The sequence below is a fragment of the Podarcis bocagei genome (genome assembly GCF_964188305.1).
Source record: "Podarcis bocagei genome assembly, chromosome: 5".
Lineage (NCBI taxonomy): Eukaryota > Metazoa > Chordata > Lepidosauria > Squamata > Lacertidae > Podarcis > Podarcis bocagei.
In genome coordinates this window covers 84931824-84956951 of record NC_138129.1, presented here as the reverse complement: position 1 = coordinate 84956951, position 25128 = coordinate 84931824, and the positions used below count along the sequence as shown (strand labels likewise).

General features: G+C 45.6%; 1 protein-coding gene across 1 annotated transcript in view; it reads left to right on the top strand.

Annotated features, from left to right (window-relative positions):
* The window catches only part of CRB1 (crumbs cell polarity complex component 1), a 144768-nt gene that overhangs the window by 46788 nt on the left and 72852 nt on the right, over nucleotides 1–25128 (top strand). Inside the window, exons 3-5 of the mRNA XM_081194562.1 lie at nucleotides 12064–12259; nucleotides 16547–16686; nucleotides 18838–19020. Of these exons, the coding sequence (XP_081050688.1) occupies nucleotides 12064–12259; nucleotides 16547–16686; nucleotides 18838–19020 (519 nt within the window). The remainder of the gene's footprint in view (nucleotides 1–12063; nucleotides 12260–16546; nucleotides 16687–18837; nucleotides 19021–25128) is intronic.

Genomic DNA, 25128 nt, shown 5'->3' with positions numbered 1-25128 from the left:
TAAAGGGGTAGTTTGCTGTTTCTGCCGCAGTAAAATATTGGATTTTAAAGTCTGCTTAATGGAGTGATTTATCAGAAGCCTTTTATTTATTTATTTTTGTGTGGTGCCTGTTGTTGTTGTTGTTGTTTGCTTTTCTGCACCTCGCCGTGAGATGTGTTAAACGCACGAGCCGGAGGGATTCTTGGATGAAACCCCCAAGGTGTGCCTGCTGGTAATAAAAATCCTCATTTAGTCTGTCAGAGGGAGCTTGCCTATTGCTATTATCCCAGCCTGACACCATGAATCACAGTGGGGAATCATCCAGCCTCATCTCATTTCCCCAGGATGTTAAAAAGCTTATAACTTTTGATGTGCATGCCGAGGACTTGCAATAAATCGACAGCGGTAATGCTAACCAAATGCTCTCGTTACTGGGCTCCGGGTTGCTACTTGCTCCGCAGGCTCTGCAGGCTGCTCTTACATGGCTGGTATTCCTTGTGCTTCTTCCCTCAAAGAGCTGAGAAATGTCTCACATAATTCTCACACAAATGGAAGAGGTTATTGTGCAGGGATAACGGGAGGGCGGAACATTTAAGGCAGCCGGAGGAGGAGGAGGGGGTGGGTGGCTGCAAGAGGAATCTGCATTTTTATTACGATAATGCACCACACATGTGCGCTCTGTCGACGGTGCATGTGCTGCACAGCTGTTAAATAATGGGACGCAACTGGTGCCGGGATAGGCTGGCGATCAAACGTAGCATCTCGCCATTACTTTTAATGCTCTTTAATCCAAAGACCGCAGAATTTGGAAATCTAGTCCAGACAGTGGCTTCTCATGCTCCTGATTTCACATTGTAAGGCACGGCTGAGCGTAGGGGATTGACAGTGTAGATGGTCTCCATGCAGAGACCAGGCCAAGCCACAAAAAGCTAAAGCATCTCTCACATCTGAATTGTGGGGGTCTACCATGTACCTCTCGTGGTAGATCCATTACCTGATCCTAGCTCATATTCCAGAGCTCCCCAAGTTTGGCATGCTGTCCATCCTATGTTTTATATAGCAAGGGCACCCTGATAAGAAAGATCAAACAAAGACTTGGTTGTGTGTGTGTGTGTTGGTTCGCCAGAGGAGATATTAAACTTTCCAGCCTATGTTGGCCTTATAAAACACTGAGCCTCAGCTCCGGCTATTTCTGAGGTTCCTGATAAAGTTTATTGGTCCTATCTTTTTCATGACATAGCTATTAAAGCCAACTTGTAACGCTCTGATTCTACGACAGTTTTATATCCATTTCACTTTCATGGCTTCCTCCACAAAGAAGTGCATACAAATCCACAAACTAGAAATTAAATAGGTTCACTTTAGAATGTGGACCGAACAAAATTCTCCTCCATCCCTAAGCACCTGGAATCTCCAAAGGTAAGGCTTATAGACCTTGCTCTCTAGTTGCTTGGAGCCGGAGGAACTGCTGGGCTGACATCTGCTATGTTGCTCTCTAGTTGACCTGGGGGTAGCATTGCTTCTGCCAGCCCATCAGGGTTCAGCTGACGCAAAAGACCATTGTAAGTCTATAAAGTGGCTTGCTCTGGCCTGGCTCTCCGGCCACTTTGACAGAGTGAGCTGTCAGCAGATTGCTTATCCTTGCACAATCGCCTTCCCACTTTCTTCCATGCTATCAGCTCCGAGGGTCAGAATGCTTACCTCTTCCACAGTTTGGTCAACTTTTGTTGGGATTTGATTAGATGCTAGGAGAGGATCTATCCTTCCTTCCTTCCTCATGTTAGTGAGTTCAGGAGAGTGACATTCCTTTGCAGATTAAAAAGGAGCTTGGATAGTTTTAGCCTATTAGTATTAATAATCCAGGATGCTTTAAGGCAGACTGGATGTTCCTGGTATTAACCCCCTTTTCTCCCCCTGAAAATAATAACCACACACAAAAAAAAATTAGTGAAAAGGTGAAATTAACATTTACTCACTCAAGAATAGCAAATACAGCAGCACAGTGCAGGCAGGCTAAAAATGCTAATTAAATCACTAACGGATACTAAAGGCTAGCTTAAAAATGGAGTCTGAGCTTGACACACAGATGCTCTCACATTGCAGACATGATGCGGGGAAGTGTGTGCCGATGCAGGGAGGAGCATATTAAGTTACGCCCCTTCCTGTTTGGGCACAAAAGGGAAGTGATCTCGCCAGAGGCAGAGCTAGCTGCTCCGGCACCCGGGGCGGTGCACATGCTGCGGGGGCAGGGCTAGCATCCCAGGGGGCAGGGCAAGCATCCCAATGGGGTGGCATGGTGATGGCACACCCCCCCCCTCAGGGATGACACCTGGGGCAGACCGCACCCACTGCACCCCCCTTCCTCCACCAGTGGATCTCGCAGAATCATCTCTAGGAAGTACCACAGGAAAACACTACGAGCTTCAACCCCTATTATGTGCTTATCCCAATCAAATCAACAATATGAATTGTTGATTTGACTGGGATAAATATCCCACACTTTGCTGCATCTTGTCCAGTACAGTCATACCTCGGGTTACAGACGCTTCAGGTTGCGTTTTTTCGGGTTGCGGACTGCCGAAACCCGGAAGTACCGGAACGGGTTACTTCCGTGTTTTGGCAGTTGCTCATGCGCAGAAGCGCCGAATAGCAACCCGCGCATGCACAGATGCGGGTTGCGGATGCCGCGGGTTGTGAACCTGCATCCCTCATGGATCATGTTTGCACCCCGAGCGTCCGCTGTACTTTTATTTGAATCGCTAGAGAAACAAGCTGCCATAGCCACACAAGTTTGTGTGGGTCACAATGTTTCCTTTATTGCCTCCTTACATGGCCCATATTTGGTAGGCTGTTAGGTAGGCTATTACAGTGTTTCCCAACCGGTGTTCCGCGGCACACTAGTGTGCCGTGAGACATCGGCTGGTGTGCCGTGGGAGGGAGGCGGGCGAGTCGGGCGGTGAGAGGCGGCGGCGGCGAGGATCCGCGTCGAGCCGGGGGCGGCTCCGCGGTGGTGGTGCCGAGCGGTGGGGCAGCGCGTGCAAATGGAGGAGCGCGAGACAGCGGAGGAGGAGGAGGCCGGCATGTCCGGGCAGCAGCAGCAACAACAGCAGCAGCAACTCCCGCCGCCGCCCCCTCCTCCGCCCGCTATCGCCGCCACCACCACAACAGCCGCCGCCGCCTCAGCTGCCGCCGTCCCTCAGTCCCTCGCTCTGCTGCCTCCCCACCCCCACCCCCAAAGCTTGGAGGTTCCCTGGCAAGGGGGAGGGGAAAAAAGTGAAAACTTTCACTTTCGTGCGTCCCTCCCGGCGTGACGCTGCGCGCTGACGTCACGGGGCAGTAATGGTGGTGTGCCGTGAGATTTTTTTGATTAAACAGGTGTGCCGTTGCCCAAAAAAGGTGGGGAAACACTGGGCTATTATTTTGTTTACAGATGGGGAATCGGGGCAGAGAGAGAATGATTTGCCCAAGGCTAGGATGTGACATGCTGCCCAGTTGGGGGAAGAGAGCCATTTCCCTCTATCATCACCTTCCAAATTCCAGGTGAAAGCCATCTGAATCATTTGTCTGCTAGATATGTCTGTCACCAAACTATAACATGTGCCCTTTTCTTTAATTGAAAATACTTAAGTTTAAAATTCACCGGACAGGAGTCTTCTGTTTTTTTAATTTTGAGGAATGTAAATACAGTATACCTAATTTGTTTCGGAGAATAACTTTTATGGCAGGGCATTGCATGCAAATGCCAAAACAATTCTATATCCATTTTCCCTCCTCCTCCTCCTCTTCCATGTCTCTTAAAATCCCATGTTTTTACAAGTTGACTGCAGCAGTAGAGACCGGGGGGGAATCCCTCCCATATACAATCCATCACATTGGCTAGACATTTTATAGATGGAAAGGACTTTTCGCTCAGTTGCCTAAGGCCGGTTACTTGATTTGACAGACCAATGGCCTGATCCAACATAGCAAATCCTGTGGTTTCATGTTAATAATCAGGCTGTTTTTCGGCCCGTAGTTTTGAATCTGGCTATGCTGAGACTCTCGATACACACTGCGTTTATTTTTGTCACTGTGTTTTCAAATGTTCGCAGGGAGCTGCTGTTAACAAGCCCTGACAGATTTACGGTCACTAGACATAGTTTGGCAAATGCACACTAAAAAAAATAAAAATCCTTATGATGAATTCATAGAGCAAATAAAACAAAACAAAACAGAGACTTGCTTCATGTAATGATGGTGTAAGGATGGCATAAGTCCAGAATTTCCCGGATGTAGCTGGGATTCGGCCTTTGGAAACTGTATCTGGGCAGAAATCACTTAAACATCCAGGAAAATCTGGACATAAGGCAACCAATGTCGGAAGCATAGAAAACTAGCTCAAAAACTCAACAACTTTGGCCCCCCTCACCAAATGAAGTTCAACAACTTTGCCAAGAAAAGCTCAACAACTTCTGTGTATGGAATTTCACTTTTTGAAATACGGCAACCCCATGATGGTGCCTTTTTAGTCTTAAAACTGGCTCACACAGTGATTCAGCAGGTAAAGTTAACAGACGGTGGGACATAGCAACAATTTTCGAGTTGAAAGATGTTCCCCGTTCATCCAGTGATCCAGACAACATAAAAAAAAGATGTACACTGAATGTATGGGGTGGTGGAGGAGTATACGGTACATTCATATAGATGTGTGATCTGATATCCAGGTGCCTCACAACACATTCTGTGTGCTGGGGGGACGGATTTCATGAGCCAAAGTTTCACTCCTGTGTCTCGCAGCATGTACAATATTTACTCCCAGGGTTTGTATGTGAACCAGTTCTTAAAGTAAAACACTTGTACCATTCATGGAGCACTGGAGATGTGCAACTCTGGATTATTTCTAGTCAGAGTAAGGCAACATGTTGTTGAGTGCCCATTGTCTATGCCCCCATCACTTAACTGCTCACTACCATGGTTTAGTGCAGTCCTGGCTGGCCAAGACTTAGAAAGGAGCCAAGTAAACATGTGGTGATGATGCAGTAATATTGCCCCAACGTGGTCTGTGCAAGTCACTGCCTATCTATGCCAGTGAAATCTATTGTAGAAGCACCAAATAGGCAAAATCATACATGAAGGGTATGCGGTGGCTCCATGTGTGTGGCAAAATAACATGATAAGGGGGCATGCTTCAATTGTGATGTCAATCCACACTCCAGAGTTGGATCAGGGCCCCCACAAAGCCTCATGCCGCTCTCTTGTTTTTCTTTTTCTGAAACTTATAGGGCTATACCTTTCTGTATGTCTATGTTTCTCTACATCCATGGGCTTTGCAAGAAGTAAGAGCACTGGGTTCTCTTTTTTCTGTTAAAGAATCATTTAAGTTTTTAAAATATCCTTATATTTTAACAACAAAAAACAAGCAAACTCAGAACATTTCAGAACCCCACATGATGCATTCTAGACATTCTCTTGTAGTATAAAGCCCAGAAAACACAAACAAGGAATTAAAAATACATAAACAATACATACCATTCAGCTACTTCTTAATTTTTTTTAAGGTATGTGAGAGCAAGAGAGAAAGTCAATCTCCCCACCTTGGAAATATGAAACTAAGAAGGATTCTGGAGTTGTAGTTAGTCTAACACAGGTAGGGCCTTAAAATGGATTATGGGGGAAAGTGAATCTCTTTTACTTTCATCACAAACCCCTAGATCTATTTGTTGACAATTTAGCATCGTAATCCATTTTGAAGGGGCTCCTGTGCCTGTAATTCTTATCCAGTTTAGCCAAAATGGGGTAACGCTGTGGCAATTTTTATATTCCCCATTATAGTGAAAGCGGGACACCAATCTTTGTTTTAGGCAGAGCACCTTTGAACCCAAAATATAAACCAAAGTGAAGAGAGTGCAAAAACAGGTCAGATTTTTTTTTAAATGCACAGCTGCTAGAGAAAACGTGGCCAGTGCATAACATTAATATAAACGAGCACCATATATAAATAATACTTAAATACTATGGATAAGGGTCCATGGGACTGTGGTGTTCATCAGCTGAGACTTGTCTACCCTTAGTTCAATTCTCACCTTTTTGGACATCTTTGTCCATTTCCCCAGTTCAGGAAAACTGGAGCTTGAATGTGAGCTGTTGCTATAGCAATGAAGCAGCTCAGAGAGGGAGCCAGAGGCTCCACCCTACTCTGGCTCTTATCATGGCAGGTGTTTCCATGCCCTTCTCCTTCCTCCTACATAGGTTCATGTGCAGCTCCCACATCCCTGAAGCTCTATGGCCCTGGGAGAGATGGAGATGTCCTGAGAACCAGCCAAGAACCTAGGCAACAGGTGTGATGACCGCGAGTCCTAGAACAGGGATATCCAGCTCCAACAGCTTGTCTTTAGGCAAGATCTACCAGAGAGTCTTGTTCTCCCAGTGCCGCCTCCTCCGAGACCTCAGGTTCCAGGTTTGAGCAAGACTAAGCCCTGACAACCATGCTATGGACTTTCATCCTCCAAGTCCACCGTTTATTTTCTTTTTTATAAAATATTTATTGAGATTTTAAAGAATAAAACCAACCCTCCAATCAAACCAAAAAGGAAACAACATTATCACACACAGAGCAAAACAGATAGATACAATAAGAAACATAAGAAACAAAGAAAGAAAACATAAAAAAGGCATAGAAAAGACATGAAAATCCAAATTTTTACTTATTGTTTTCATAACCCTACTTCCTGACTTCCTCACATCTCCCTTTTCTGTGTTCCTTTTTACACAAATCATATTCAGCAATATCTTACCCTCTTTCAAATCTTAGTCTGTATTATGCATTTCAACCCATTGTGTCTCCAATTTTCCCTTTATATCCTTTTGATTACGTTTGACACAGTGTATTCTAATTTTTTCACCCTTATCTTTTGAAACATTTGTTGCATACTCCTTTTACTTGTATCACTAATGCCACCTTGTCTTTATATCTTGCATCATTTTAGCGTTCCAACATTTTAACATTCAAACATTTTACAATGTTTTTGCAAGTAGTCTTTAAACTTCTTCCAATCCTCTTCCACTAACTCTTCCCCCAGGTCTCGGATTCTGCCAGTCATTTCTGCCAACTCCATGTAGTCTATCACTTGCATCCAGTGGCGTAGCGTGGGGGGTGCAGGGGGTGCCGGCCACACCGGGCGCAGCATCTGGGGGTTAGGGTTAGGGGGCGCAAATCCACGGGTTAGGGGGCACAAATCCATGGGTTAGGGGGCGCAAATTACTTGCCTTGCCCCGGGTGCTGACAACCCACGCTACGCCACTGCTTGCATCTGCCATTCTTCCAAGGTGGGCAAGTCTTGTGTCTTCCAGTATTTTGCAATCAGTATTCTTGCTGCTGTTGTCGCATACATAAAGAAAGTTCTATCCTTCTTTGGCACCATTTGGCCGACAATGCCCAAAAGGAAGGCCTCTGGTTTCTTAAGAAAGGTATATTTAAATACCTTTTTAAATTATAGATCATTTCCCAGAAGACCTTAACCTTTGGGCATGTCCACCAAAGGTGAAAGAATGTTCCTTCAGTTTCCTTACATTTCCAACATTTATTATCAGGCAAATGATATACTTTTGCAAGCTTGACTGGGGTCATGTACCACCTATATATCATTTTCATAATATTTTTTTTTAAGGCATTGCATGCCGTAAATTTCACACCGGTGGTCCATAACCATTCACAGTCAGCGAACATAATATTATGACCAATGTCTTGCGCCCATTTAATCATAGCTGATTTGACCGTTTCATCCTGAGTGTTCCATTTTAACAGCAAGTTATACATTCTTGAAAGTACCTTAGTTTTAGGTTCTAACAATTCTGTTTCTAGTTTCGATTTTTCTACCTGGAAGCCTACTTTTTTGTCCATATTAAAAACTTCTCTGATTTGATAATAATGTAACCAGTCTCGCACTTTGTCTTTAAGTTTCTCAAAACTCTGCAATCTCAAAGTGTCTCCGTCTTGTTCTACTATCTCCCAATATTTCGGCCTAAGTCCACCGTTTATGGAGAGCCATTCCTCTCCAGAGTAACTTGATAGACCTAAGAGACACAAACTCTAGTATAGAGCAGCCAACACGGTGCATTCCAAATGTTGTGGACTCTAGCACCTTTCAGCCACAACCAGCATGGCCAATGGGCAGGGATGATGGGATTTGTATCCCCAAATATGTGGAAGGTGCCACCTCTGCTGCACCGGCCTTGGAGTCACTGGCAGGGATGTGGGTGGTGCTGTGGTCTAAATCACTGAGCCTCTTGGCCGATCAGAAGGTTGGCAGTTTGAATCCCCAAGATGGAGTGAGCTCCCATTGCTCCATCCCAGCTCCTGCCAATATAGCTGTTTGAAAGCACACTAGTGCAAGTAGATAAATAGGTACCGCTGCAGCGGGAAGGTAAATGGCGTTTCCACGTGCTCTGGTTTCCGTCACGTTGTCCCGTTGAGCCAGAAGTGGCTTAGTCATGCTGGCGACAAGACACGGAAAGCTGGCTGTGGACAAACACCGACTCCCTCGGCCTGAAAGCGAGATGAGCGCCGCAACCCACTGGCGGAGGAATGGGGTGTGGAGGAAGCGGACTATCCCTTGCACCACTATTTCAGTAGGGTGCCATCGCAGCGGTCCCTCTGGACACACGCCGTGCACCCCCACACACACCCTGGGCGCCACGCCCCCCAGAACGCGCACCACGCCCTCGCAGGCAGCATACCACGCCCCTGGGATGTGTGTCACGCCCCCGCGGGTGGAGTGCCACGCCCCTGGGATGCATGTCACGCCCCCAGGGGGTGCCAGCCACACCCCCACCTGTTCTTCAGCCCCCGGTAGTGGAGCATGCAGCTTCGCCACTGCCGCAACCCCATAGTTGCCTTTGACTGGACTTAACCATCCAGGGGCCCTTTACCTTTTTACCCCCCTTTTTTAGAGTCACTGTCAGTTCACTGACTCCTTAAAAAAAATGAGGCTAATTTTCACCTTTGCTCCAGAATTTCTGTGCTTTTGAGTGGTATGGTGTAGGGATAGCACAAAGCTGCTTCAGCATATGACAGCAATGCTAATACGAGGAACACCAGCACAATCATTGGGGAGGGGAATAACGTTCTCTTGAACTTGCAAATACAAAGCCACCCGTATGGAGCTGGGCATGATGCAACATGTAGATAGGACCAGAGCAACGCAGCCTTCAGTAACCAGCAGCTGTTCTGTAGTAATTGCCATGCTCACAGTAAATCTTGATGGCATGGCAGCCAAATACCAGTGGGCAACTGGGATCCTCTTCCCCTGCTACGTTTGCACCAGCTGAGCTGCGCCAATACTAGAACAAGCATGTGAGATATGCCCAACAAACTCAGCACATCAGGGCAGCGAACAGAACACGCCCAGAATTAATCCGCCAGCAACTCAAACGGCAGCAATTTATGAGGGTGAATAAGAGCCAAAATCAAGGCGTCAACTTGCACTGTTTTACAGTGGCGTAGCGTGGGTTGTCAGCACCCGGGGCAAGGCAAGTAATTTGCGCCCCCTAACCCGTGGATTTGCGCCCCTAACCCTAACCCCCAGATGTTGTGCCCGGTGTGGCTGGCCCCCCTGCACCCCCCACGCTACGTCACTGCTGTTTTATCATTATCAGAAGGAGAAGAAATCAAGACGAAAGGTGCCAAATGAAAGAAGAATTTCATGATGCACATTTCATGAGTACTTTTTAAAAATCAAATTATTTTCTGAATCTTATTTTTCTGTCTTTCACTTTTAATCTCTTTTCTACCCTTTTTCTTTCTCCGTGTCTTTCCCCCCTCCCTTTTTGTGTTTTTCTTATATTTAGATAAAAGTCTTGGTGTGGTTAAAAAAAGGAAATATATATTAAGTTTTGTCGTTTCTTCCATGAATCTTAATAGAATTATTTTATTTTTTAAAAAAAATACCACGCCCCTGGGATGTGTGTCACGATGCAAGATAGAAGAGAATAAATATCAGCTTAAGGTCCAGACTTCAGAAAGGCTGTAGGTCAGTGACAGACCCCATGCCTTGTAAGGAAGAGATCCCAGATTTAACCAGGTATGGCTGGGATTAAGATTCCCACCTGAAACTCTGGAGACCTGTGGCTAATGTAGATTTTATGGATCTAGAAAAATCAATGGTCCAACTCTGTGGTCCTAATGTTTAGTTAGTTTGTAGAAAACATCAGGGCCGGTGCAAGGCATTAAGCACAAAAGGTAGGCAGTGATCACCTTCCCCCTCCTGCTGCCCCCCTCTGCACAGTTTTTGAGAGGAAAGAGCTGTAGCTACATGGCCATTTCCTATGTCCTATGTTGCAGGGATGTAGGTGGCGCTGTGGACTAAACCACTAAGCCTCTTGGACTTGCCAATCAGAAGGTCGGCAGTTCGAATCCCCACATTGGGTGAGCTCCCATTGCTCTGTCCCAGCTCCTGCCAACCTAGCAGTTCGAAAGCACACCAGTGCAAGCAGATAAATAGGTACTACTGCGGCGGGAAGGTGAATGGAGTTTCCATGCGCTCTGGTTTCTGTCATGGTGTCCCGTTGAGCCAGAAGTGGTTAAGTCAAGCTGGCCACATGACCCAGAAAGCTGTCTGTGGACAAACACTGGCTCCCTTGGCCTGAAAGCGAGATGAGCGCCACAACGCCATAGTCGCCTTTGACTGGACTTAACTGCCCAGGGACCTTTACATAGTCGCTGCTTGACTGGACCTTTACCTGCTGTTGCCCCAGTGGTAGCAGCACTAACACTCCCAAGATTTTTAGGGACATTTCACTTCTCACTTCCATGCTCTGATGGAATCCTTCAGAGCAAAGCATTTAGGGTGAGGTGGCCCCGGAGGGAGTTTGTGCTACCACAACAGCCACGATGATGAAAGAAACTGATGAAAGCTTAACAGCATTTTCATACCGCTTAACAGAGGCAACTAGACATTAAATATTCTTTGCTGCCGTAACAGCAAAATGACAGTGAGCCAGGCATCCCCCAGGGCCGCCTTACCCACAGAGCCTCAATCATAGAATAGTAGAGGAGGAGAATCCTAGAAGGTGTTGTAAACAATAAAAATCTGTCCTTTTTCCCTTATGGGGTATCCAAGAGCCCTTATAGAGTCCTTACGTGGCTTCCCTATTGGTAGGAGAAAATAACAGAGGCCAACCAGAGAATATTGAGAAGCAAAGCAGCTAGTAAGCCTGATCTTTATTGGTCTGTTGCAACAAGGTGCTCCCCTCACCCGCAGGAGAGAGGAAGAACCCAGAAAAAATGCTGTGCAAGGCCTTAGATAGACATTTTAAATTCCCTCCCCTGGAGCTCAAGACCACCCCTCCATACATCATACATACACCACAGAAGGGGTGTAACCCAAGACCACCCCCCACAAACATCATACCTACATCACAGAAAAGGTGGTCTACAACAGAAATTTGAACGTTGTTGTTTTTCCTGTCTGCCAGGTTATCTGATAATGCCTTATCTGATTGCCTTTCCTGGTAGTCTTTTCCTGGTACTCTGTCACCCTTTGAAATGGTGAATACTAAATTCCTGTAACAAGGAAGGTGTTTTTTTCCCACCTCCTCCCTCCTTGCAGAGAAACAATTGGTCAGCTTGGGAGTCAAAATGGTTTCAGGACTGTCTTCCTGTGCTGCTTCAGACATGTGGTTTATATATTTATGCACGTGTTTGCTTGGTACATTTATGAACATTTATTATATATCTAAGACCTTAAAATTCTTATTACGATGGGACCACAAGGATCACCTCGTCCAGCCCTCTTCTATGCAGGAATCTTTTACCCAACATGAGACTCAAACCCATCAGATTAAGATTCTCATGGTCTACTGACTGAAGAGATCTACTTTCTGTCATTGTGGTTACCTGATCCTTTTCCCAAATTGCCAATGGCTACTGGCCACTTAAAATTTCTAGGAACAAGAGGAACTAGAATAAAAATAAACATTGTAAGATCCGAGAACCAAAAGGTTCTGTCGTCTCGCCAAGCAACCATCTCTTATCAAAATCACTTTCCAGAACAGGTGCTTTTGATGCGCACCCTTCAAACTTCCCCCTGTATCTGTCTTTTTCCACAGGTATCAACTGTGAGCTGGAAATTGACGAGTGTTTGTCACAGCCTTGCCTGAACGGCGGAACCTGTCATGATAGACTGGGTGGCTATTACTGTTCCTGTCCACTTGGCTTCCTGGGTGATCTCTGTGCCGTCAACATTGATGAGTGTGCAAGTCAGCCATGCCTCAATGGGGGGCAGTGTATTGATGGTATCAACGGGTACGTAATCTCAGTGTTGGGAAATGTGCTTACAACTGATAACAAGCACTTGTTTCCATTATCCTAATAGACTGGAACCACCTCTAGGCCAGGTAGGCAGAGAATGTGAATATTAATAAAAATAAAAATACACTTATACATCAGAACAGAGGTGGCTCACCTGTACCCTCCAGATGTTGCTGACTGCATAATCCTTTGGCTATGATGACCAAGCCTGATGGGAATTGTAGTTCAGCAACATCTGGAGGGCACAGATTTAGCCATCCATGCATTAGAGTGTCTAAAGCGGCGATGGGAGACCTGTAGTCTCCCAGATGTTGGGTATCTTTTTTAAAATATATATATATATTTATTGGGATTTTACAAATTATATCAGATATAACAATACACACAGACACAAACAAAATAAAAAAAACAAGTATAATTTCAAAACCTTATTTTCTTAAAATTTACTTCACCGACCTCCTCATACCTCCCCTTTCTGCGTTCCCATTTCAAATATTTAGTTCAGCAAATCCTCACCCTTAATTTTATCTAATTGTCATCCTTTCTTTTCTTTTAACTTAATCTTTACAGCTGTACTCCATTTAATTTCTAAAGCCACATCATTCTAGCACTCATTAATTTTACAATGTTTCTTAAGATAGTTCTTAAATTTCTTCCAATCTTCTTCCGCCGTCTCTTTTCCCTGGTCTCGGATTCTGCCAGTCATTTCTGCTCCAGATGTTGGGTATCAAAGCAACTACCGTATTTTTCGCTCTATAGGACGCACCGGGCCACAAGACACACCTTGTTTTTAGAGGGGGAAATCAAGGGAAAAAATATTATCCCCCCCCCCAGCCCCCAAGAGCAGCGGACAGGCTGCGTGCAGCCTGTCCGCTTCTCCTAGAGCTTCACGGGGCTGTGGGGGAAGCCCGGGTTCCCCCTGCCCAGCCCCAAAGAACAAAGAAGCCAAGGCAGCGAGCGTGATCCATCCCACTCGCTGCCTTGGCTTCCTCTTTAGCCTTGTGCAGCCTCTCCCGGCTGGAGAGGCTGTGCATGGCTACGGCAATTCCCCCACCTCCCGCAAAAGCCCACAGGAGCCACATACCCTTTAAGGAGCGCGCGGCTCCTGCGGGCTTTTCTACAAGGAGGGAGAAGGGACCGACTGGCCACGTCAGTCCCTTCTCCCTCCTGGGGAAAAGCCCGCAACAGTCGCACGAAACTTGTGTGTGGCTCCTGGGGGCTTTTCCTGTCTGCCTCCCCCCTGCATTTGCTCCATAGGACGCACAGACTTTCCCCCTTAGTTTTTAAGAGGGGAAAATGCGTCCTATGGAGCGAAAAATACGGTACTTAGCAACAACTGCCAGGCAAGCCCTGAAAAAACAAAACACACTAAAGTATCAAAACTTTGAATTTGTGTATCTGAAGAAGTGTGCATGCACACGAAAGCTCATACCAAGAACTAACTTAGTTGGTCTTTAAGGTGCTACTGGAAGGAATTTTTTTATTTTGACAATGGCAGACCAACACGGCTACCTATCTGTAACTTGAATTTGTGTGTGAAAGAAACAAACAGACTACCAAATTAAAACCAGTTAAATATTGCCTGGTTCTCACGGAGCTGACAAACCTATGGCTGGGTTACACAACTTCAAGCCGCTGACTGAATCTTCTTCCCGACTAAAACATGAAACCAAAGGAAGGCTAGGTTGCAACCTTCCTCACTGACACCCACTTTGTTTTGCACAGGAAACATTTTTGTATGGGGGTGAATTTATTCATGGGAGACACCCAACCAGTTGGCTGAAGTGATACAGGCCAAAGGCCCAGATAAAGAGAGGTTTGCCACCTCAGTGACAGCTTAGCCATAGTTTCCCAATGACTGGATACGAATCCATTTCAAGATAACTGCAATATCTGAATCCAATAAATTGTGGTGTTTGTGGTTTTTAAAAAAAGAGAGATCTGTTCAGATTGAAATGGTTTTTGATCAATAGCTGAGCGTCTCAAAAGCAGACTTTGGAATTAAACATTGAACGCAAAAAGCGTTGCATTCTCCTGTCGCGGCAGAACAGATGTCACACAGAGGGAGAATTCCCTGTTCTGCTTGAATTGAACAATAGCAATTATTTATGCCACTATGCAGTTGGTGTATGCCAATAAAGCTGTCCACTGAACTAATCTTTCCAATAAAGACACAGGTTTTCTGCTCTCATTAGATAAACTGAAATGCAAATGAGCGCTATGAATGTCATGAAAGGCTTAGAGGACACACCAGCCCAGGGAGCTAGACAAACGTTTATTATCTCTCTTAAAAAAGGAACAGAACAATAACAGGAGACTCCAGGCTCTTGCCAGATACTACAAAGGCTAGTGACACCCACTCACTAAACTATTTAATGACATTATCCATGCACACTTTGCAAAGGTGACTCTCAAGACAGTTTTGAACGGCGATGGGTTTTTTTTAACTAGACCATTTGATTTTGGGGAATGATAAAATTTGAAGACAGGTGGGTGCAAATTCAGGAGCATGCACATGAACATGAACTGTGAAAATTGAAAGTTCACCTTTTGACAATTGGAAGTATAAATCTGCCCATTTCAAATGTAAGGTTTTCACCAAACGAGAAGCAAAATTTCAGATCTAGGGATTATGGGGGGAATGGTTTGCCTTTCACGTGAACCTCTCATCTAGAAACTTTCTTACTCAGGAACACCCGTCGTACACTGGTATTATGTTTTCTGATTTAATATTGGGGAAAAGAAATGCATATTATAGATAGATTCTTAAGAAGTATGACTCATTGGGAATATGAAGCATTGGTGCTAGGCAAATTGTGAAAAAGAGAAGTGGAGGCTGCTGAAATGGAATGGAGAAGTAAGTGAGCTAGGCAGAAAATGAAGAGGGAACTTGGATAGGAAATCAGAAGGTGTAACTAGCTGTATAGGTATAAGATGCTCTGATGAATCAAGGTTGGGAAAACTGTGGTTCTCTGAATGAGACTGGACTCTGATTCCCATCATTCATTGACCCAGCTAGTTGGGTCAGATGGAAGCTGGAGATAAGGATGGACAAATCTATTCCTTTCAGTTCTGTAAGTTTCTCATTTTTCCCAAATCTTAAATTCAGTTCTCTCTCCACATTCCTACAACAATCCGCATTTTAAAGAAGAAAACCTCATGAAAATTCACCCACATTTTAGTGCAAACTTCTCCTAGTAAATATGTTTCTGTATGCTGCTTTGACTAATATGTACATTTTGCAAGCGATTTCCCCGAATGCATTTTTGTGTGCTGTTTGCACTAATAAATACCTCTTAACGTTACGTTAGTATATGCATTTTTGCATGCAGTACTTGGCCGGAGAACCTTATTGCAAAATGCGGAGAAGTGCAAATTTCAAAGAATAGCTGTGTTTCGGTTTGCACGTTGTTTAGGAAAGTGTGAATTGGTAGGCTTGCCTTTAAAGGCGAACGGAATAATAATAATAATAATAATAATAATAATAATAATAATAATAATAATAATAATAATAATAAAAAATTCCCATCTCCAGCTGGAGCTCAACAACAACTGAAGGGCTACAGGTTTCCCATCTCTGTAATAAACACATCTATGGTTAGGGGGACGCGGCGATGCGGGTGGCGCTGTGGGTTAAACCACAGAGCCTAGGACTTGCCAATCAGAAGGTCGGCGGTTCGAATCCCCGCGATGGGGTGAGCTCCCGTTGCTCAGTCCCTGGTCCTGCCCACCTAGCGGTTCAAAAGCATGAAGTGCAAGTAGATAAATAGGTACTGCTTCAGCGGGAAGGTAAACGGCGTTTCTGTGTGCTGCTGCTCTGGTTCGCCAGAAGCGGCTTAGTCATGCTGGCCACATGACCCGGAAGCTGTATGCCGGCTCCCTTGGCCAATAAAGCGAGATGTGCACCGCAACCCCAGAGTTGGTCACGACTGGACCTAATGGTCAGGGTCCCTTTACCTTTACCTTATGGTTAGGGTGGAGTCTCCCCCTCCAGGCACCTCTCCTACACGTGCTCATTCTCTATGGATATGGGACATCCAAGGGGCTATGGACCACTGCAAGAGTATAGAAGAGGCAGTCAAGTATGAAAGGGCACCTTCTGAATCTGATTCAATATACAAAATTAAAGAAACATACCGGGGAGGCGCCTTGATGCAACAGCTGAGAAAGAAGGGTGGAAGCAAATGTGGGCCTGAAAATCTTTGCACGAGCGCAGAGTTTTCAAAGACGAGCCCACAGACTGAGGATGGCATGGATTTAATCAATTTTATTGCAATGCAGGTATAGCTGCAACTGTACAGGCAGCGGATATATGGGCCTTCACTGTGAAACGTTAATTCCTTTCTGCTGGTTCCACCCGTGCCTCAACAATGCTACCTGCGAGGATGCGGTGGACAGTTACATATGCCACTGCTGGCCAGGTAAACTCTGTTTTCTCTCTCACACAAGCTCCCCTCTCTTTAACTGCTGTGAGCTCTCTGTGTTAGCAAACAATAAAAATAAATTAAATTATGCACCATTGCAGCCTGAATTCTATACAGGCAGCCCCCCACGGTTTACCGAGGGGTTACATTCTGAGGCACCACACGTGTCAGTGAAATCGTGTATTATTGAAACCCATTGAAAAAGCCTGCAAACATCCCATTCTGCCCATTCTGTGAGGTTTCAATGACATCTTTATGACATTTCTGGATCACTTCCGGGTTCGGTGTGATGTGCCATCCTATGCCCTTTTAAAATCTGGGTGGTTTTTTGGGGGGGGCATGTTATTGGGTTGTTGTTTTAATTTTGATTGTATATGTTGTGGTTTAGTATTTTGATTTTGTTCTGTGAACCACCCTGTGACCTCCAGGTATAGGGCAGTATATTAACAACAACAACAACAACAACAACAACAACAACAACAACAACAACAACAACAACAACAACAACAACAACAACGGTGTTATGTACTGAAGTTCTCACCCTGGGCCAGCAGGGGGGATACCATACATAGTTTTCACTCAGGTCCACATATGCAAATAAGGGATTGAAAGTGACGCTCAGTGATTGGATAGTTACAGAAAGTGTTACAGTTGCGTTCTAGTGGAGCTCTATATAAGCAGGCTGGCTGAACCCTTCCGTTCAGTTCTGTTCTGGCCTGTGAATAAACAAGAGCTGTTTGAAGAATCACTGTGTCGTCTGATATGTTCACCCACAATCTAACACTGGCGACGAAGGTGGGATTGATGGACATCAGAGCACAGCCACAATATAACAAATAATAATAATAATGTGCGTACACACAGCTGCGCACATGTTGAATGTTCATAAATGGGGGTTGGGCTGTGCCTGCCTGTACCAAAATATGCTGAATGTCAGCAAAATATTATTAGGCAATTGAAACAAGTTTATCATATATGGATTTAGTATGCATTATTTATTCTACTCCTTCTAATTGCAGAGTGATGCAGTGAGATATACAGGGCCCTAGTGGTCTAGGTCTGGAAGCCCTTCTTAATCCTGCTATGGCAATTTCACAAGGCATTGCCAGAACACAGTGCCATAGCTTTTAAAAACGTAAATAGGTTTAGATCCTCTGAATGGCACGGTCCGCACTGGCTACCAAATCCAGCAGCTTTTATGTACTTGCATGGAATTGCTGAAGATCACCCTGCCTGGACTTCTTCTGATTTGCTTTTTATTTTTTAAACTGGTGCAATAGGGAACAGCAGTGTGCACCTATTCAATGGGTGGCTCTTCCAGCTCTTAGTTAGTGATGATAGGCTGAGCGACAAGCCACTGATTGAGTCCATGTGTCTTGCCTGGCTGAAACTCTATCCAACTCCTCTTTCCATGGCTTTCATGCCAAATACATGCAGTGGCTCCCTGTCTGTGGAATGGTCTCCCCAGGGAAGTTCTCCTGGCGCCTTCATTATACACCTTTAGGCGCCAGGCAAAAACGTTCCTTTTAAACCAGGCCTTTGGTTGATCTATGACCTTTTAAAATGTGGGGGGTTTTTTGGGCGGCGGCGATTGGGTTGTTGTTTTTATTTCTATTGTGTATTTTGTGGTTTTATATCTTGATTTTATTCTGTGAACCGCCCTGAGACCCCCAGGTATAGGGAAGTGGTAGTTACGGACTCGATCCGTTCCGGGGTGCTATTTGCACCCTGAAAAGTCTGTAACTAGAGCGCCGCTCCTGTGCACGTGTGTGGTGCGATACAGCACTTCTGCGCATGCGCGAAGTACACAGAATGCTTCTGCACGCACACACATGACAAAACCCGGAAGGATACACTTCCGGGTTTGCTGTGTTCGCAAGCCAAAAAGATGCAACATAAACCTAACGCAACATGAATTATGACTGTATAAATTCAGTTAATAATAATATAAAAAGATGGATACAGAAGTGGGTTTAGTTCTCCTACAGCTTTCCTCACTCTCCCCGGCCTCATCCTTTCAGACCCCTCAGATGTTCTGCAATATTATCTTTGCTGCTTCCACAGCGAATATAGCACAAGCCCAAATAATGGACAATGAGATCGCTGTCCTCAACAACCTCAAGTTACAACCCCTTCTCAATTCTGCAGGCTATGCAGGGTCTCACTGTGAAACGGACATAAACGAGTGTAGCAGTAATCCCTGCCTCCACGGGAGTGAGTGTGTGGAACTATCATGGTCGAGTTGGTATGGAAGAATACCAGAGCTACCCTCGGAGTTCAGCTACCAGAGAGCATCGGGTTATGTGTGCAGCTGCCGTGCAGGATTCACAGGTAATGCAGCCTCCAGAGTTGTAGACTTGGGTTTTTTTAAGTGTCACAGTCTGAAGGGTCCCTCTGGTGGACTTACGCTGCAATAGAGGCTTAGGGCTGTTTTGTAAGCAAACGATTTGCCTTATTAGAAAAACTAACCGCTAAACTGAAACAGACACGGGGACAAATAGAAGAAGACGCCTTCACCCCGGTGTGGTTCCCCTTTATCACATACACAGCCCAACAAGACAACAACAAGAACCCAGCGACAACATATGAATCAATCTGGCTAACCTGATCCAAAAAACACACACACAACAGCAGCGTAGCGTGGGTTGTCAGCACCTGGGGCAAGGCAAGTAATTTGCGCCCCCTAACCCAGGGCAAGGCAAGTAATTTGCGCCCCCTAACCCCTAACTTGCTGCGTCAGGTGATCTGAGGCGAGTTGCTGCTGGCGCTGCCGCCCAAACGACGCCGCTTGCCCGGAGGAGGAGGAGGGCAGAGAGGCGAGGAAAATGCAACATGGCCCAGCAGCTGCAGCAGCAACAGCAGCGGCAGGGCTGTGAGGAGGGGCTGCCTGGCGCGCCCTCCGCGGCCCTGACGCGTGGGGACCGCTGCGAGCGCTGAGAGCCGCTGCCAGCTCGTCGGTTCCGTGAGACATGGGGCTCTGCTACAGCCTGCGCCCGAGGCTCTTTGGCGACTCCGGAGGCGGCGAGCGCCCCCCCCCAGATGTTGTGCCCGGTGCGGCTGGCCCCCCTTGCACCCCCCACGCTACGCCACTGACACACAAAAACAAATCTCACTACAGCCAGCCAAAGACAACCAACCACACCCTAAGCCACCCTTCAACCCCTCTCGCCACCAAGGAAATACAACAAGCGAATAGTAAGAGAACCCATACAAGTAACGCTGACACAAAACTCCACACATACCCTAAGCAGAAGAAGAGAAGCATAACCACCTGACCCCACCCTGCTTACCATTCCCCCCTCTTTCCAACCTCTTTAAACAAAACAGAGCCAAGCAGTTCTGTCCTGTTCCCATTTGCTGTTTTTATTTAATCCACTCCACTTGGTTTATTTAAACCAAGGACTAGTACATTGACCACTAATAATGAATCATATGTTATAGATATCATTGCAAAGTTAGCATGCTATACAAATGACGTTAGAAGGCTTGGTCTTTTTATTTATACCGTTTATAATTCCTATGATCCTTGCTTGTAAGCAAACGATTTCATACATTGCTATGCTCCCGTATGGAAGAAACCAGGGGTAGATTATAGGTGCAGTCTCCTGTGTGATAAATATGCATTTGCTTCCCTCTCTCTCTCTCTCTCTTGCTAAGCATATAAATGATGTACAAACTGTAGTCCATTTTCACCTTCCCTTTAAAAGCAGAGGAGCGCAGAGCCAACCAATGCACAGAGGCCAACAGCTATGATCCTGGCTCTTCTCCATGCCTGGATAAAAAGTTAATTACAATTTTGAGAGTATCTTGTTTGCCTGGCGGCGTTTCTGACAACTCTTTTTATAAAACAAATACGCTTTTAGAAATGGAATATATATATATATATATATGAAATACCCTGCAAAGTCTGCCCAGCCACGTACATTGGACAAACAAACAGACGAATAAATGCACGTATCGCAGAACACAAGAATGCCGTCAAAAAAGAAGAAAAAACTTCCTCTCTTTACCAACACATGAAAGAAACAGGACACGAAATTAATTTTGCAGATTCCAAATTGCTCTTTAACATGGAACATCACCACAAGAGAATAATCATGGAAGCCATCGAGATAGAGAAACACCCTCACAACATGAACAAGCGTGACGACACGTCCCGCCTGCCAGACATCTGGAAATTAGCCCTCCCCACAAAAACCGACACCAGAACCAGAGGCACACAGAACGCCATCTCCAATCAACCACACCAGACCCAAACCCAGACCCTCTCCACAGATAAATTACAGACACCATCCAGTAGCCAAACCATAGTGGCACCTCCGGATGCTGCACCCCCCTGCAATCCCTACACAGATCTGGCTGGCACAGGGCACAAAACCACAGCTCGCCCCTATACACGAAGCCAAGCCAGAGCACAACTATTTGCAGTACAGCCATCTTCTCAGAAAAAACTCTTCACAAGCTCAAGAGGTCAAGACACGAAAGCTTTAGCAACTAATCCACACCTAATGACCCTCCTAAGTGGTACTCAGAATATCACTCAAGAAATCACTCAAGATATCCCTCAAGTAATTAATGAACAAAAGAAGAAAAGGCACACTAACCTGGGAACTTCCTCTCTGCCCAGAACGTTGGAGGCTATACACCACACCCCCTCAACAGTATTTATAGGAACTCAAACATTGAGATCCTGCTCTGTTCCAGTAACAAGAAGCCGAAAGCACCAGCCTGAAGATGACGAGTGAGACCTCGTCGAAACGTCGCCTAGACACCCCAACTCTTACACGGGAAGACACCCGAAGACACCAAAACCTGCATAGTTTCTTGGGGTGCAGTGGGGTGAATCCACCTCAGATTGTTGCTCAGTCCTAAACACATCATAAAATATATCAGTGATTTGCTTCAGGAGCGAGGTTCCTGCAACTCATCTGGCTTCATTCTGGGAAATGTTACATGTTATTTCCATCAGGTTGTGTGTATTTTAGGATATTAATTAAATAGAGGATGTGGGTGGGGCTGTGGTCTAAACCACTGAGTCTCTTGGGCTCTAGGAATCACTAGGTTGGCAGTTCAAATCCCCGCGACGGAGTGAGATCCCGTTGCTCTGCCCCAGCTCCTGCTCATCTAGCAGTTCAAAAGCACACCAGTGCAAGTAGATAAATAAGTACCACTGTGGCGGGAAGGTAAATGGCTTTTCCATGTGCTCTGGTTTCTGTCATGGTGTCTCATTGTGCCAGCAATGATTTAGTCCTGCTGGCCACATGACCCAGAAAGCTGTCTGTGGACAAATGCGGCTCCCTCGGCCTGAAAGCGAGATGAACGCCGCAACCCCATAGTCGCCTTTGACTGGACTTAACCTTCCAGGGGTCCTTTACCTTTGCCTTTTTACCTTATTAATTAAATAGTACTGCTCTTCTCATTTAGCATCCTTTCCAGGCACTGGCTAATTATTACAAAAAAGACAGAATACCCTCCGCCTCGTTTATAAGTTGACTTTCAGCGTTTTTTACATTTCAACAAAGAATAATGCTAAAACTAGCATTGAGTGTTCAATTTCAGCCAGAGTTTTGCAAGGTTGAGCCCCAGAATATACTCTGGGTGCCCATACAGGCTATACGTTCATTTCAGAAAATATTATGTGACACCATTTAAATTTCCAACAATTCTCCTGCTGCCTCATCATTCCATTGTATTGCGATAAAATAAAATTGGCATTCACCACCAGTTGCTGGGAGCAGAGCAAGTGTCAATGCCAGTGACCCTAGCAACTCTTGAGTACAGATGCTAGGTCTGATCCTAGAACACGTTTTGAAAACCACTGCCCTTTGAGTCTAATTTCCTGAACAAAGTGGGGTATTTTGAATATGTCTGCTGCTATATGCTATGGCCTAAACCACAGAGCCCAGGGCTTGCTGATTAGAAGGTCGGCAGTTCGAATCCCCGCGATGGGGTGAACTCCCGTTGCTCGGTCCCTGCTCCTGCCAACATAGCAGTTCGAAAGCACATCAAAAAATGCAAGTCGATAAATGGGTATCTCTCTGATGGGAAGGCAAACGGCATTTCCATGTGTTGCTCTGGTTTGCCAGAAGCGGCTTAGTCATGCTGGCCACATGACCCGGAAGCTGTATGCCGGCTCTCTCGTCCAATAAAGTGAGATGAGCGCCGCAACCCCAGAGTCGGTCACGACTGGACCTAATGATCAGGGGTCCCTTTACCTTTACCTTTACTCTCTTTAAATATATATATATATGATTTTATTGAGTTTAAGAAAAAACACGAAACTAAAGACTAAAACCTTATGGTATTCAGAACTCAAAAATATAAGTCCCCCTTTCCGCTGACCTTCCTCACCAGCTCTTCCCCAGTTCCTTTCTTTTCCAGATTCTTCTGTTTAGCTTTGATTTCAATTGTATTTTTAGTTGCAATGTGGATTTGCTCAAGAGTGGGTGTCTGCATCTTTTGTAACTTTAAAAATACAATTTTAAAACAATATTCTTGGCAGTTAATATGAGCAAAGTCCTTCTCAGTTGCCGATTGTGTAAAAGGACAGACAGAACACCACCGCGATGGGAACAGTAATTCCTTCCATTTGCAGGAAAACGTGTGGGCTCCATTTCATGTTGCACCATCAACAGATTAATGAAGCCCTTGGCTGATTAGAGATTGCTGTAATTCATTTGACAGTTAACTGAGAGCATGGGCCCATGGGTTCCTGAATGTCCAGCAGTCACCTCCAGCAATGACAGGGGATTCATGAGCACATTTCCTAACAATTCTTCCAGGGTCAGTGAGTGGGACGTACAAACACACTGTTTGTTCAACAAACTGGTCAGCACACATGATATTTCTGAAGGTCAGTTGCTGTCAGGGCCTGGCTGGATGAGGAGGAGTGGTGGGAGGCTCCAGCAGGAGAACCCCCTAGAAAAGCCAAGGGAGTGGTGGTGGGATCCTGAAGATAGGTCAGAGGACTGACAGGGGTGGGGAGAATGGTTGGATGCTGAACAAGCAACAGGTTTCGGTGAGAGAGAGGAAGAAGAGGCAGAAAGCACTGCAGATGTAGGCCAGGCAGCTGAGGAGGAGGTGAGGGCTGAGGCTGCAACAGATTCAAAGGAGCCAGCCAGTCCTACTGTATTCAGCTCGCTTCCTCCCTTGTCTCCAAAGGCATGGAGGTCTTTGCATGTAGAAAAGCAAAGAGCTCAGAAAGCACAGAGAGTCTGTCCCCGACAGAGTTTAAGACTGATAAGGAAATAGCTGGACAGGGAGGAGACTTAAAGGAGTCACAGATTGTCAGGTCTGGAAATTGATTTACGGGAGCCAGTCTTGTTCATAGGCTTCTCTGTTTGGATTCTGCTTCCTTGAATAAAGAATCAACTTTACTGCTCATTTCTGAGTCTCTGTTCTGACCTGCAGCTGAACCAGCCCTGAGAGTTGCCCTCCTAGACAGAGCAGTCTCAGGGCTGATTGACACCTTAGAAAAGGGGTTCAAGAGAGAGCATAGCCAATGAGTTGATTTTGGGTTGTGAGCTAGCTGAGTTGTGGTGGAGCTGGGAGTGTCATAATCTCCACACACACACCCCACCAATCTCATAACCTTATCATGACTGTGACTCACCACGGATGGGCTCAGCCCATATTCTAACTATACCAATTTATTCTTGTGAATTGGTCTCTCTAAAAGGTTACTGTATAAAACTTTGAGCATCTGGACCAGTCCCTTGCTCGTGAACCTCAGGAAACGTCCAGTTGGTCTTAGAGCTGCAAAAGTCATTTTAGAAACACACACATTGTCAAGGATTCTCTATTATCCTGCACCACTGCCAGCAAAATATCGCGGATTAAGGCTGCTCTCACTGTTATCCCACTTTGCGTGAAATTTACACTCCTGTTATTACTATCCCACATGGCATACTAACACATGGGGTGATATATCACATATATGTCACTAAATAATAACTGCTCCTTTCTCCCTGTTATCCAACCACTTCAGATCTACTGTATTGGCACGAATATAAGCCGCACCCAAATATAAACGGCACCTTAAAAATTGGGGGGGGGAATACCTGAATATAAGCCGCTCCCTTCCTTGCTCTCTCTCCCTTCCCAGCCTTGTGGGAGAGGATGGGGGACTATGTGTGGGACGGGCACCGCTTCACCATGTTCCTGGCGCTGTTTGCCCCGTGCTGCTGGCTGCATACCGTAAGGTCGTGAATATAAGCCGCACTTTAACTTTTCACGGTCAAAATTTTGGGGGAAAGTGATGCTTATATTCAGGCCAATACGGTATTGCATTTACTTAATAGTTCAAACCCTTTTCCTGCTGTCAAGCCCAGTTACTCAACAATCACACTCCATGCACCCACCATACCGTGTATAGTTGTACCTTAGTTTTCGAACGCCCTGGAACTCAGACATTTTGGCTCCCAAATGATCAAAACCCAG